The 15,337-nt window shown below is 35.3% G+C and overlaps 1 protein-coding gene across 3 annotated transcripts in view; it reads left to right on the top strand.

Annotated features, from left to right (window-relative positions):
• ITCH (itchy E3 ubiquitin protein ligase) overlaps positions 1-15,337 on the top strand; it is a 113,262-nt gene that overhangs the window by 76,989 nt on the left and 20,936 nt on the right. Inside the window, exons 13-16 of one of the 3 annotated variants that reach the window (XM_045528776.1) lie at positions 2,471-2,555; positions 6,883-7,011; positions 11,963-12,035; positions 12,888-12,959. In XM_045528776.1, coding sequence (XP_045384732.1) covers positions 2,471-2,555; positions 6,883-7,011; positions 11,963-12,035; positions 12,888-12,959 — 359 coding nt within the window. The remainder of the gene's footprint in view (positions 1-2,470; positions 2,556-6,882; positions 7,012-11,962; positions 12,036-12,887; positions 12,960-15,337) is intronic. The other 2 variants (XM_045528778.1, XM_045528777.1) reach the window with 2 other exon arrangements.

The raw sequence follows: 15,337 nt of genomic DNA, 5'->3' as shown, positions 1-15,337 counted from the left end.
GGCAGAAGGATTGCTTAAGCCCAGGAGTTTGAGGTTGCTGTGAGCTAGGCTGACGCCACAGCACTCTAGCCCAGGCAACAGAGTGAGACTCTGTCTCAAAATAAATAAATAAAACACAGTTCAGAGTTTGGGTAAGTTGGCATTATCTGATAGAACAGTGGAAGGAGAACATGTGAGAGTGGCGACTTCGTGCCCTATGTCATGGAGCATGTGAGTGTGCTCTGTTATTGAGTATATTTGGTACCTTAGTTATTAAAATTTTGTTAATAGGCTTTAAGATGGGCCTACCCTACCAGATTCTGTTTTATAATGTTACATAACAGTCATAGCATTGTGGCCAGGTTCCAGAATAAAGATGGCAATAAACAGTTTTGCATGGAAGCAAAAGAGAATATAGAAAATGTAGAAGAGCAAAATTAAGTGAATTATGGGACCAGGGAGAGTTTTATCTCAAAGAACTGAAGCTATTTCATAATACTGTGGTAAATTCAGAAAGTGATATTTCTGTGTAGTCTTGTCAGGAAACATTTGTACCAAGATTGATTGCTCTAACACTACTGAGTAATGAAGAAAACAATTGACTTGTCAAGATCACATAAATCTGGCTAATAAATAATACTGGCTGTATAATCCTTTCTTTGAGAAGTCTCATTGCTCTTTCATTAAGGCATTTATCCTCAAAATATAGAAGTCTGTGAATCAAAAAGGTAAAAAGTGTATTAGGCCATACTTACAACTGTTACCATTATTAGCTTATAAAAAAAGGAGGACATATGAAAGTTGTGAATTTCTGTTTTCACCAAAGCCTGGCAGTCTGAAGGTAAGTAATTCTCTGGCTCTATTAGAGCCTCAGAGTGGTCAGTGAATAGTTGGTATGAAGTACTTTAGAAGAGAGGATTTTGCCCTTATGAGGCACATAAAACCTGACCTGGCAGATTGCATTCCCAGACATGGATGGTTTTCCCAGCTTTATTTCTAGAGTTGTATATCTGTGTTACACAAGGAGAAATTGGTGCACTAAAAGAATATATCTGAAGGTCATTATTTATCCTCTTAACTTTATTGCAGAAAAACTATAACCTGCTTTATGGTCATGGTCAGAAACAGACCATTTTATTCCTTCCCTGGAGCAGCTGTAGGAAAAATTGCCTCTTGCTCATGGAAACCTGAATTGTAGGCTATGTGGCCTTTACTAGAAAAACTTTTTCTGCAAGCTTCCCTTCTGTATTTACCATTTTCCACATTATCCAGATCTTTCTCATTTTTACTTGAGCTAACAACACAACATTTTGCTAAAATACTGCTTCTAAAGAACCAGCTTATCCAGGTTATCAGCTTTTTCTCCTGCTATTGTACAGTCTGCTTATTTTTAGGTTTCACACTCCTGAAGTTGAAGTGGTACCCCTTCCTGAACGATTATCCTACTACTCAGTCTGAACACTGCTTTATGGCTTTCTGCCTTTGGGGCATATACCTTATTTGTAGAACCAGTGACAATGCTGGTTACTGTATCAGATGAGGAGACCCACCTGACATACCCTCAGGATTGACCCTGGAAATAGAATCCCAGTTTATAGCCAGTGTTTTCATACTGAGATTGACAACATTATTTTGTGACACCATATGTACATAGAAAAGTTTAACTTTGTCACTCTTTCAGACTTTTATATGCTAGGACTGGACATTACTACCTTATAATCTGACAGTGAAGAATTTCTTTTTTAAGAGGCAAGGATCTTACTATGTTGGTTGTGCTGGCTAGAGTGCAGTGACTATTCACAGATGTTTGATCATAATGCACAATAGCCTTGAACTTCTGGCCTCAAGTGATCCTCCCTTGTCAGCCTCCAAATTAGCAGGGATTATAGGCTCATATGTCACTGAGCACTGCTGGGCAATGAAGAATTTTAACACTTGCACACTATAGAAGCTAGAGAAACAAGAATGGTTTTGGTTCAACAATGTAGTCTAATGGGGCTTTGTATAGCTGGTTTACCCTTCAAGTGTATTTTGTCATTTTCATAGTTGCTATGAAAGAATACATAGAAGAACAAGAAGCTTCTGGTTTTTACAATTTTATTCATGAAGTCAAAGTGTTCTGACGTGCATTCAGATTTGATGTTCAGTAATTTCAGTATTGTTTATCATGTGATTTTTCAACAAAGTAAGAAATCAGTCTTACAGCCATGGTACTTTGTACTCTCATTAAGTAGATGAGCCTTCAGTTTGCAAGTGCGGCTACCTTTGAAATTTTCTGTTTTTCACAGCCTCTTCCCAGAAATGTTGATACCAGCAATATATACATAGAACATACATGGGGAACAAATTTGCTATTAAATTAAACCTTTTAAAGCTGTGATTTAAAAACTACAAAATCAACAATGTAATGAGAAATAGATGAACTCAGATCATTTTGTTTCATTTTGAGGAAGACTGTGCTAATGCTTTGCTTTTTTTTTTTTTTTTTAAGAGAAGAGAACAGACAGCAATGGCAGAGTATATTTTGTCAACCACAACACTCGAATTACACAGTGGGAAGACCCCAGGAGTCAAGGGTAAGACCTTTTAGTTACTAATGTACATATAATCTCTTAAAGATTGTATTAATACTTTATTTCTGACTCAGTTATGAAGATCAAAGTTACATGTTCTTTCACCATAGGCCTTAAACATTAATCACCTACATACTTGGGAAAGAGAAAAAAATTATATTATTGCTTTTATATAATGTAAAGCTTGAAAGTTTCTTGAGAGTATAGGAGAAAAACCTCACTGAAACATGAGAATACACTTATATATTCAAAATATTCACTTACATATTTATTAGTAGTAAGAACAGATTAGTAATTCTAAAGCAGAGTTTCTTAACCAGATATTACTGGATAGAATTCAAAGTATGTGACTTAGAGGGAAAAAGATATATATTCAATTTCTCTAACCTTTACCTAAAATTTAGTATTTTCTTTCATTATGAATGTAGGCAATAAGCTAGTGTGATTGGCAATGCCTAGGACTTTGCCAGCAGTAGAAAGGTTTTAAAATATTCTGTGGTTGTTGCAGATATCTAAAATATTGTTTATATACATCATTGCAAGAACTTGCTAGTTAGATATTAATAAAGATATATCATCACAAGATTGTCTTTTTAATGTTTTGATATCTATTTACGTATAATTGTTTATCTCTAACATTATGTAATACTATGTGTATTACTTAGCTAAGGCCACCTTAACAAAGTACCGTAAATGAAGTGGCTTAAACAACAGAAATTTACTGTCTCACAGTTCTGGAGGCTAGAAGTTTGAGATCAAGGTGTTAGCAGGGCCATGCTCCCTCTGAAGGCACTAGGGAATGATGTGTTCCAGGCCTTTCTCCTAGCTTTTTGTAATTCCTTGGCTTATGGCAGCATAACCTCCAATCTTCACATGGCATTCTTCCTGTGTGTATGTCTCTGTGTCTAAGATTCCTTTTTTTAGAGGGACATCAGTCCTATAGGATTAGTGGCCGACCGTATTTCGGTATGACCTCATCTTGACTAATACATCTGCAATGACTGTTTTCAAATAAGGTCACATTTTGAGGTACTGGGGGCTAGGATTTAAATATATGCATTTGGGGAGAGAACACAGTTCAAGTCTGCTTTTATCAGACTGCCAGAGTGTTCTATTCTGTAAGGAAATTGGCAGACTGTACAGTCAGAGGGCATAGTCCTCCCTAAGACTGTCCTCACTTCAGACATCAGCCACAAGTTCGGGGGTCTTCAGGACCACTCATTTTAGACCAACAGCCTACAAATTTGGGGATCCCTGCAACCACTTTTGGGTATGATAATTCACTAGAAATACTCAGAACTTACTGAAACTTACTACACAATCACATTTATTATAGAGAAAGGATACAAATTAGAACCAGCAGAAGGAAAAGATGGATAGGGCAGAGTCTGGGAGGGTTCCAAATACCCAGCATTGTTGTGGCACAGTACACATTGATGTTGAGTATTGGCCAACCAGGGAAGTCTTTGGTATCCAGAGTTTTTGTGGGGCTTGATCACCACATACTGACCTGTTGGCTGACCTTTTGTCTCAAGGCCTTACTGGTTGTTTTGGCTAATATTTTCAGTCTCTAGTTCCTCCAGAAGTTGGAACTTATGTGGCATGTCCCAAAGCCTCCATCATAAATCACATTGTTGGCTGTCCAGTGCTTAAACTCCCCAGGCAAATGAAGAGACTCCTAACAGGCAGGACATTCTAGGGGCCTAAAGATAACTACCTAGTAGCGGAGGGCAAAGGCCAGACCCCTCTTTGGGGATGATTAATTCTTCACTACACATATTCCATGGCTCAAAAATTTTAATAACTTCTGTTATTAAACAGAAGGTGTGCTTTAAATTTAATATAGCTATTTGTTGCTGCCAGTAAATGATAGTGTTTTTTATGGAGTTATTGTATTTAACTTAAATTTATTCAATTTCCAAAAAGGAAAGAAAGAAGAATTTCAAAGGTAGCATTTTTAGTTCTTCTTTAAAATTCTCTAAGGATAGAATTGAACAATTCACCTTTGTGTAATTTTCTACCATTTTTTGTTGCCCTTGGACCTTTAATGTCATAGGGCTAAAGTTAGAATCATATTTTAACAAATAACACAAATGACCTAGTTCTTTAATTTTATTTTCAAGACAACTTGTTACTGAGTCTATCTTGCAAATACAATTACAACAAATTACGTCCATATAAGAGTAGAGCAAGAGTGAGACTAGAGGCAGAAAAACTAGTTAGGTGGCTCTTGTTAATTACAAACCTCTTTTTTACATTTTTGGTAATTTATATTTGGGGTGGGTCATTAGGCAAATGAGCCAAGTAGAGAGAAGACAGTTGTATTCAGTTATATGAATAAAGGTAAATATTCTTAACCTTTTGACATAATTTAGAAAATATGATTCTAGGCAATGGTTCTCAGCCCTTTGTTCTTCTGAAGTACAGTTGAGGAAAGTGACACTGTCAACAGCAATAGTGGCTCTCTACAGCAGTGAGCCTAAATGCCTCCCAGCCTTCCCTTTTGTCTTCTCTAATGTGAACTTGAACATTTCCATTGTTTTATCTCATACCAAACCCATCAGATGAGGAAACTGAAGCTGTAAAACAGGAAAAAATGAACTGGCATATACGATAAAATTTGCAGCATTTATTATACCTAACCAACTAAAAAGACTGGCTTCCATTATCTCAGCATACACAAATAAAGACAACCAAGGGAGTATTCAATAGTTCCCTGTTCATTCTTATACATAATATTATGAAATGTAAAAGTTCTTAGTTTCACTCATAAGTAGTTTTGAATATTTATGCTAATGCTTCAATTATTTTAATATGTGAAAAATTATAATTAAGTCATTTATGTATCACTATTGCCTTATAATATAGTTCCTGTTCTAAAACTCATGTAATATTTGCAAGGTGGGAAGTTGTTGCCAAATACACAAACCAAAATATGTGATAAATGATGTGCTAGCAGTATGTAGGAAGTACTTTGAGAGACCTGAAAGAGAGTGATCAATCTATAGTAGCAATAGGTGTAATAATAACTACAATTTAGGATCTTACTGTGTGCTTTACTTTTTATTTGTCTCAGTTATTCCTTATACAGTCTTATTACATAGACATTATTATCTCCATTTTATGGATAAAGAAACTGAAGTTTAGGCCGGGCACGGTGGCTCACGCCTGTAATCCTAGCCCTCTGGGAGGCCGAGGCGGGTGGATCGCTCGAGGTCAGGAGTTCGAGACCAGCCTGAGCAAGACCCCGTCTCTACTAAAAAAAAAAATGGAAAGAAATTATCTGCCCAACTAAAAAAAATATATATATATAGAAAAAATTAGCCGGGCATGGTGGCGCATGCCTGTAGTCCCAGCTACTTGGGAGGCTGAGGCAGTAGGATCCCTTAAGCCCAGGAGTTTGAGGTTGCTGTGAGATAGGCTGACGCCACGGCACTCACTCTAGCCCGGGCAACAAAGTGAGACTCTGTCTCAAAAAAAAAAAAAAGAACTGAAGTTTAGAGAGTTTAAGCAGTTTGATTAAGGCCACAGAGTTTTCAAGGTATAAAGATAGGTATTAAGTGGATAGGAATACTTTATAAAGAACATTTGAGTTGTCTTAGAAAAATAATAGAAAAGTATTTTGGACAAGGGGAAAGGCTTCCCTTGGAGGTATGTCACATCATGTCTTATTTAGGGAAATGCTGAGTAGCCATATACTATGAAATCAGCGGATTCATGGAAGAGAGTTGGAGATTTGGGTGTAGAGATAAACCTGAAATGGAACACTGAGGCTAGAATATGCAGGCTGAGTGAGTGCCATACGGAGGACTTTAGATCTTAATCTTTGGTAGTGGTGGAACAATGATAGCCCATTAAAGAGAGAACTAATTTGATTAGATCTCTATTTTAGGAAAATACTCTGTCAGCAATATCAATATAAGAGTAGAGCTAGAGTGAGATTAGAGGCAGAAAAACCAGTTAGGTGGCTGTTGAGAAAGTGTGGAAGAGAGACAAATAAAGCCAGGGAAAGGATGGTGTTGGGGATTAAAAGTAGGGATGAACATGAAGACTTATAAAGCAGAATGGGCAGAGCTTGGTTACCATGAGATATTTTAAGGTAGGTCATTAGGTAAATGGGGAACATAGGCCAACTAAACAGAAGACTGGGTGGAATTTTATGTGTTTGTAGGTTGCCAGATAAAGATATCTAGCACACAACTGAAAATACTGGATTAAATCGTTTTCTAAAAGATTTCTGCTACCTTTGTGGGTATTTTTAGTTTCTGTACTTGGCAAACAAGCAACTCTTTAATAATTTTTGTTAATACTATTCTCCTATGTTTTGTAGTCAATTAAATGAAAAGCCTTTACCTGAAGGCTGGGAAATGAGATTCACAGTGGATGGAATTCCTTATTTTGTGGACCACAATAGAAGAACCACCACTTATATAGATCCCCGCACAGGAAAATCTGCCCTGTAAGTTTTCTAAACATTTTTAAACATTGTAGATTAAAAGTAAAATTATTTCCTCAGATTTTGATATAAAGATCTGAATTAGCAAGAAGTGGGAGTCTTACTATTCATTGAGTTGGCTTGCCAGTGGGTCTCTGTTCAGTATGTCTCTCTTGGATAATTTATCCTAGAGATTTTTCATATTTGTTACCATCTGTTCATAGCACTAAATGAAACTATTTAGAAATTATTAGTATTGTACTGCTTACCAATTAATCCCTGATTTTAGATTTCTACTTCTTTCATTTCCATTTCCTTTTAACTTTAAAAGCTCCCATTACTCCCCCCACCCTCATTTTTGAAAGGTAACTTTTTATTTTATTTGCTTAATGTTTAGTTTTGGGTTTTTAATGTGGTAAAATATATGTAACATAAAGTTTCCTATTTTAACCATTTTTATGTGTACAGTTTATTGGCATTAAGTACATTTATATTGTTATGCAACCACTACCACCATCCATCTCCATAATATTTTTATCATTCCATAGTGAAATTTTGTACCCATTAAACAATAACTTCCCATTCCATCCTCCCTCCAGCCAGACCTGGTAACCACTGCTCTACTTTCTGTCTCTATGGATTTGACTACTGTAGGTGCCTCATACTAGTGGAATCATACAATATTTATCCATTTGTGTCTAGCTTATTTTACTAAGCATCATGTCTTCAATGTTTATTCATGTTGTAGCATGTACCAGAGTTTCATTCCTTTTAAAACTTAATAATATTCCATTGTATGTATATATCACATTTTGTTTATCCATGAACATTTGCATTGTTTCCACTTCTTGGCTGCTTTCACTTTTGTTTATATACCCAGAAGTGGAATTGCTAGATTGAATAGTAATTTATATTTAAATTTTTGAAAAACCACCATACTGTTTTCCACAGCGGTGGCACCATTTTACATTCCCATCAGCAGTGCAAAAGGATTCCAATTTCTCCACATGCTCAACTCTTCTGTCATTTTGGGTTTCTTGTTTGTTTCATAATAGACATCCTAATAGGTATGAAGTGGTGTCTCACTATGGTTTTTATTTGTATTTTTCTAATGACGTGTAATGTTGAGTATCATTTCATGTGCTTTGTGGCCATTTGTATATTTTCTTTCAGGAAATGTCTCTTCAAGTCCTTTGTTCAGTTTTTTTCTTGTTGAGTTTTAGGAGTTCTTTGTAGATTGTGAGTATTAATATTTTCTCCCATTATGTGGGTTTCCTTTTTACTCTAGATAGTATCCTTTGATACACAAAGTTTTAAATTTTGAAGTCCAGTTTGTTTTTTTCTTTTTTTGTCACCTGTGCTTTTCATGTCATATCTAAGAAGTCATTGCCAAATCCAGTGTCATGAAGTTTTTCTCCTAAGTTTTCTTCTGATCATCTTATAGTTTTAGCTCTTACATTTAGGTCTTTGATCCACTTTGAGTTAATTTTTGTATATAGTGTTGTGTAAGGGTCCAACTTCATTCTTTCACATTAGATATCAAATTTCCCTTGCACAATTTATTGAAAAGACTATCCTTTCCCCATTGCTTGGTCTTGGCACCCTTGTCAAAAATCCTTTGACCGTATATGCAGGAGTTTATTTCTAGGCTCTCTATTCTATTCCATTGGTCTATATGTCTGTGTTTTTTTTTTTTTTTTTTTTGAAGACAGAGTCTCACTCTGTTGCCTGGGCTAGAGTGGTGTGTCGTCAGCCTAGCTCACAGCAATCTCAAACCCCTGGGCTCAAGTGATTCCCCCTGCCTCAGCCTCCTGAGTAGCTGGAACTACAGGCAAGCACCACCATACCCAACTAATTTTTTCTATTTTTAGTAGAGACAGGGTCTCACTCTTGCTTAGGTGGGTCTTGAACTCCTGACCTCAAGCAATCCTCCCACCTTGGCCTCCAGAGTACTAGGATGGCAGGTGTGAGCCACCGTGCCCAGCCTGTATGTCTGTCTTTACGCAAGTACCACATTGTTGATTACTATAGCTTTGTAGCAAGTTTTGAAATCAAGAAGTATGTGTCTTCCAACTTTGTTCTCCTTTTTCAAAGTTTTGGCTATTCAGGGTCCCTTGTGATTCCATATGAATTTTAGGATGGATTTTTCTGTTTCTGCACAAAATGTCATTGGGATTTTGATAGGGGGATTACGCTGAATCTATGGATCGCTTTGGGTATGACCATATGTCATCTTAATAATAATAAGTCTTCCAATCCATGAATATGGATATCTTTCTATTATGTCTTTTTAAATTTATTTCATCAGTGCTTTGTAGTTTTCAGTGCAGAAGTCTTTTACTCCTTTGCTTAAGTTAATTCCTAAGTATTCTTTTTGATGCTATTGTAAATGGAATTGTTTCCTTAATTTTCTTTTCATATTGTTTATTGTTAGTGTATAGAAATGGAACTGATTATTGTGTGCTGACTTTGCATCCTGCTACTTTGCTGAATTTGCTTATTCTAAGTTTTTTTGCATGGAATGTTTTATATTTTCTACACGTAAGATCAAACAGATAATTTTACTTCTTCTTTTCCAATTTGGATGCCTTTTGTATTTTTTTCTTGCCTAATTGCTCTGACTAGAATTTTCAATACTACATTGACTAAAATTACCTTTTAATTTTATACTTCTGCATATTAAAAACTTTCATGATTAAAGCAGAAACTTGGAAATCAGGCCAGTTGTGTATTAATGAAATTGCAGAGGTAATTTAGATATGGAAATAAATAATCAGTAGATATTATTGTATCATTCATTTTAGTTTCCATTAAGTTTGGGTACATATAACAGAAAACCCCAAAACAATAGTTGCTTATATAAGATAGAATTATATTTCTATCATTTAAAAAGTCCAGTGGTACTTACAGAGCACACTGCTGCCATGGCTCAAAAAAGAAGTCACAAGAAAAATTAGAAAATATTTTGTTCTGAGTAATAAAAATACAACATATCAAAATTTGTGGGATTTAGCTAATATAGTCCTCAGAGGGAAATTTATTGTTTTAAAGGACTACATTAGAAAATAAGAAACTTATAAAATCAATGATCTCTGCTTTTACCTTAAGTTAGAAAAAGAAAAGTTAAGTTCAAAGTAAATACAAGAAAGGAAACAAAAGTAGAAATTGAATCTTTGGAAAAGATTAATAATGGGAAAGATTAATAATATTGACCATCTCTAGTAAACCTAGTAAAAAAGAGGAATATCACCACATACTCTACAGGCATTAAAAGGATAATAAAGGGTATATTTATGCCAATAAATTTGACATTTTAGATCAAATGGACAAATTCTTTGAAAGATACAGGTCACCAAAATGGACATAAGAACAGATAGTAAATCTAAATAGCCCTATACCTGGTAAAGAAATCAAATCTATAATTAAAGAATTTCCCATAAAGAGAATTCTGGCCTAGATGGCTTCACTGATAAATTTTATCAAACTTCTGAGTAATTAATAAAATCAATCCTATTCAAATTCTTTCATAAAATACAAGACATGGGAACACTTCCTAACTCATTTTATGAGACTTTTATAACCCTGATATCAAAATCAGACAAGAACAGTATAAGAAAAATTATTAATTATGAACTAATACTTCTATGAACATAGATATAAAAATCCCTAACAAAATAATGGCAAATTGAATCCAGCCAGATATAAAAGGGATATTATACTATTGTAAAGTGGAGTTTATCCCTGTAATGCAAGGTTGATTCAATATACAAAAATCAATGTAGTTTACCATATTATCAGACTAAAGGAAAAAATTTTATATGATCGTCTCAGGAAAAGCTTTTGACAAAATACAATGCAAGTTTATGATAAACTTGCAGCTTCCTTGGAAACTTTCTTACCTGAAAAAAGGCATCTGTGAAAAACCTATATCACACTTAATGATGAAATACCCATGAGATCAAGGCAAGGATATCTACTGTCACTACTTCCATTCAACATTGTATTGGTAGTTCTAGCCAGTGCAATGAGATAAAAAGAAATAAAAGATACATAGATTGGAAAAGGACGATGTTAAACTGTCTTATTTTCCCCATACAGGTAACATAATTGTATATATTGAAAACCATAAGGAATCTAGGAAAAACTATTAGAACTAGTGAGTGAATTTAACAATGTCACAGAATATAAGGTCAATACAGAATCACTTACACTTCTACATTAAAATACATCAAACATTTAGAAAATGAAATTAAAAAGTAGTTCAGGAGGAAAGCCATATAATCCAGTGATGTGAAGTCCAGGACTATCTGGGAAGCCCCATAGTATTAGTGATATAAGTTTCTTTCTGCCATTCCAGAGCATGGTCTTCATCCTTAAGGTCACCTCACGATCTGTGACAGCTGCTGAAACTTCAGCTATCAGAGTCACACTCCAGGCAGGAATATGGAGGAAGGGCAAATTGTAAGAGAGGAGGGGGGAACCAAACACCTTTCCCAGCTACCTCAGCTCTCTTTTTAAAAAGAGCCTTTCTGAAAGTCTCATACAACTTCCACTTGGAGCTTATTAGACAGACTTAAGTCACATGGCCACACTGAGAAATGTAGGTAGCACCCCACTTAGTTAAATGTCAGGAGTCTCATTTAAGAATAAATGAGGGAATGGATGTTGAGACGGACAGCATTCTCAGAACTTCCTTTACCTCACCCTGTTACATTTGTTTGCATATAAAAGAAAATCCCATAACAGTGGTTTCAACAAGATCAAAATTTATTTTTTTTCTTTTACTTAAAAAAGTCCTGGGGAAATATTCCCCCCCTCCCCCCCAAAAAAGAAAAGTTATGTTAGGAATATGCTGTACTTGATATTTTTGTATTTGACTGCTAAATACCTAGAAGGGGTATGGTATTTTGCTTTCCTTCAGCATTGTCTTTTACAAGCAGCTATATATGTCATGTTAACCTGTGTCCTTCCTCAGAGACAATGGACCCCAGATAGCCTATGTTCGGGACTTCAAGGCAAAGGTTCAGTATTTCCGGTTCTGGTGTCAGGTTAGTATTGGGACTGTATCTCTGTACTCCCATTCCTTTGTTGTGTTGCTTATATAACACAGTGATTGTGAAAATAATTAACTATAGAAAAACAGGTATCATTGGACTCTCTTTCCTCTATTTTTATAGAAAAGAAAGATTTATTAAGTAGATAATTTATAGCTTATGTTGTCCAGAAAATTAAGCTTCAGATCATTGGAATAAGAAAACATTATCACTTTTTTCTCAGTACCCATTACTTTCAGATAGCAGAAATCTTCAAATATAAGTCAAAAGATTTTCTGATGTTTAAATTCTAACCAGCTGCTTTTATATCTAGCATTTGATATAAATTACTTTGATAGCTAATACATGTATATACTTACATGAACATGTACATACATGTTATATTTACAGTGTTTTTTGGGGATGTGATCAGTTATTTCAGATGTATAAATATTTAATTGAATTAATGATTTCTTTATGGATTCTAAAGAAAATGAATGCACTAGTCAGTGTGTTACTACAATGAATATTTTTAAACTTCAAACTCTTACAATTAATTGGACTCATGGAAGCAAGAAGAATCTGAATTAACTTTTTGACAATAAAATTAACCAAAGATTTATTTGACGCATTAAGTAAGCTAAGCACTGTGCACGTATCTTGTTTTCCTCTGTTTTTAATGTATTGAATAATCAGCTAGCATGAGTGCTCACAAATGCATGGTTAAACATTATTGAATATAAATTCATATTTATAGTCTATTTGTTTCTGTGAGCAAAGATAAAAGTAAATAAAACTTTCCCCTTTTGATTTTTTGATAGGCCATTTTAATGGTGAGAGCTGACTTAAGTCATTCTTATATTTCAGCAACTGGCCATGCCACAGCACATAAAGATTACAGTGACAAGAAAAACATTATTTGAGGATTCCTTTCAACAGGTACTATTTTATTCACTCAAAAGTTATCCTCCTCCTGCCAGCCCAGGACCACCTTTTGGTGCTGGCAGTTTAGTCTGAACAGTTCAGAATTTCTTGAGTTGAAGTTCTTGAATTTTTTAAGTCTAATCTCATTGCCAGCTACCTTCAGACTTAACATTTAGATAGTTGTGCCTGCTGGTATGCGTTTGTGTTTTGTGCTTTAGAATGTCAAAATAGGCCGGGCGCGGTGGCTCACGCCTGTAACCCTAGCTCTGGGAGGCCGAGGCGGGTGGATCGCTCGAGGTCAGGAGTTCGAGACCAGCCTGAGCAAGAGTGAGACCCCCGTCTCTACTAAAAATAGAAAGAAATTATCTGGCCAACTAAAAATATATATACAAAAAAATTAGCCGGGCATGGTGGCTCATGCCTGTAGTCCCAGCTACTCGGGAGGCTGAGGCAGTAGGATCGCTTAAGCCCAGGAGTCTGAGGTTGCTGTGAGCTAGGCTGATGCCACGGCACTCACTCTAGCCCGGGCAACAAAATGAGACTCTGTCTCAAAAAAAAAAAAAAAAAAAAAAGAATGTCAAAATAACTTAAAGTGATTAGTGAGTTTCAGATTTCCATTTCTAAGCTGTTAAGTGTTTGATTTGAAATAAATATACAAGTAAGGAAATAGGCTTTCTGTAGACAGAGGTCTAGAAATACCCATATGAACATTGTTAGATGAGTAGACAGGAAGGAAAGGGGAAGACTTTGTTTTTATTGTTTTATACTTATGCATTTTTACAATAAGCATGCTTCTCTTGCAATTAAAAATATTTTTAAAATGTAAGAATGAAAATAATTGGTCATTGGTGACAATATCATAAAGATAATGTGGGTTTTCAGAAGTAGTCAACAAATTTTTTCACTTGTCCTCAGAACCTGAGTTAATTTACTATTTACCTTTATCTTGTGGATATCACTAACAATCACCTGCAACTAAATGTTAAGTGATTGTGTTATAGAGAAGATTAAAATAACCAGTGAAAAAATGTCTTACAATGAAAACATTTGATTAGTCTTTGTTTTATGGCTAGATGTGGAAGTGATTATTTCCAAGCACCTGTGGTATTATTGTAGTAGCTATATCTTCATGAAGTACCAAACTGAATGCAAAGGGAAAAGAGATTGAGATAGTTGACAGTAGCTTGCTACTTGATTTCAGAAAGTATAATGTTAATTTCCTAATGGAACCTCAGTTATTAACATTAAAGGGAAAAGCCAATTGGCATTCAGCTATGTAGGAGCAGACAGTTTTTTAGCAGAAGTTGGAGCTTGACTGAGGCCATTTAGAGAATTACGAGTCATTCCCTTGATCTGATGTATCAGAGGCCATTCCCCACTCTAGTTTTTGTCCAATTCTATTTTTAACATTCATAACCACCGTTTCATCACTGAGTAGACCATTTGTGTTGAGCCAGGTTCTTAAAACATAACTTGCTTGTAGCAGTGCTAAAAAGATACAAAACATGGTTAAGCTGTCCCGTTATCTTTTGACCTTTGAAACCTAAAGACTTTTGCAGGATAACAGCCCAGATGTTGCTAAAACAGTTATTTAAAACTGTCACCCTAGGCTTGACATCCATCAAATAAATGGGTAATAAAAACTTAACAATTTGACAACTTAGCAAGACCCCATCTCTACAAAAAAAATAGAAAAAATTAGCTGGGCCTAGTGGTGTGCACCTGTAGTCCCAGCTACTTGGGAGGCTGAGGCAGGAGGATCGTTTGAGCCCAGGAGTTTGAGGTTGCAGTGAGCTATGATCATACCACTGCACTCCAGCCCAGGCAACATAGTGAGACCCTGTCTCTTAAAACAACAACAAAGAAAAAACCAAAAAGCAAAAAAACACAATTTGGTTGCATAAAGGTAACAAATCTGATAGCAAAATTAGCATCAGATTTTCTTCTCTTAGCTGTTGAATAAAGTTGCTTCGGATAGTGTTTCTTCTGTTAACATAACGCAACTGCTTATGGGGGAAATTACAGAAGAAAAAATGTTTTGCTTTCATACTAGCATTTGTTAAAAGGAATTATTGATATTTAAAGATAGTTTTAACCTTGTGACATCTCTCATTTCCATTGCTATATGCCTCGTCTGTAGTATTTGTAGAATATTTGTCATAAGCATGTACACATGTCCTAAATATGTCATAAGTATTGGACTTTTTCATTATATCTGAGATTTTCTTGTTTGGGTGGGATGTGAATTCATAAAAGTGACGTTCCTGTTTTGTGGGGAACTGAGAGAATCCTGACATAAACAGATTACTTACTGATCCTCTCTGGATATTTAAATGTGAGAGTTCATTCTTACCACTTGATCAGGTATAGGCATCATTTCAACTTCTCTCTCC

This window comes from Lemur catta, chromosome 17, assembly GCF_020740605.2.
Source record: "Lemur catta isolate mLemCat1 chromosome 17, mLemCat1.pri, whole genome shotgun sequence".
Lineage (NCBI taxonomy): Eukaryota > Metazoa > Chordata > Mammalia > Primates > Lemuridae > Lemur > Lemur catta.
The sequence above is the reverse complement of the archived record's forward strand: the minus strand, read 5'-3'. Positions and strand labels throughout refer to the sequence as shown.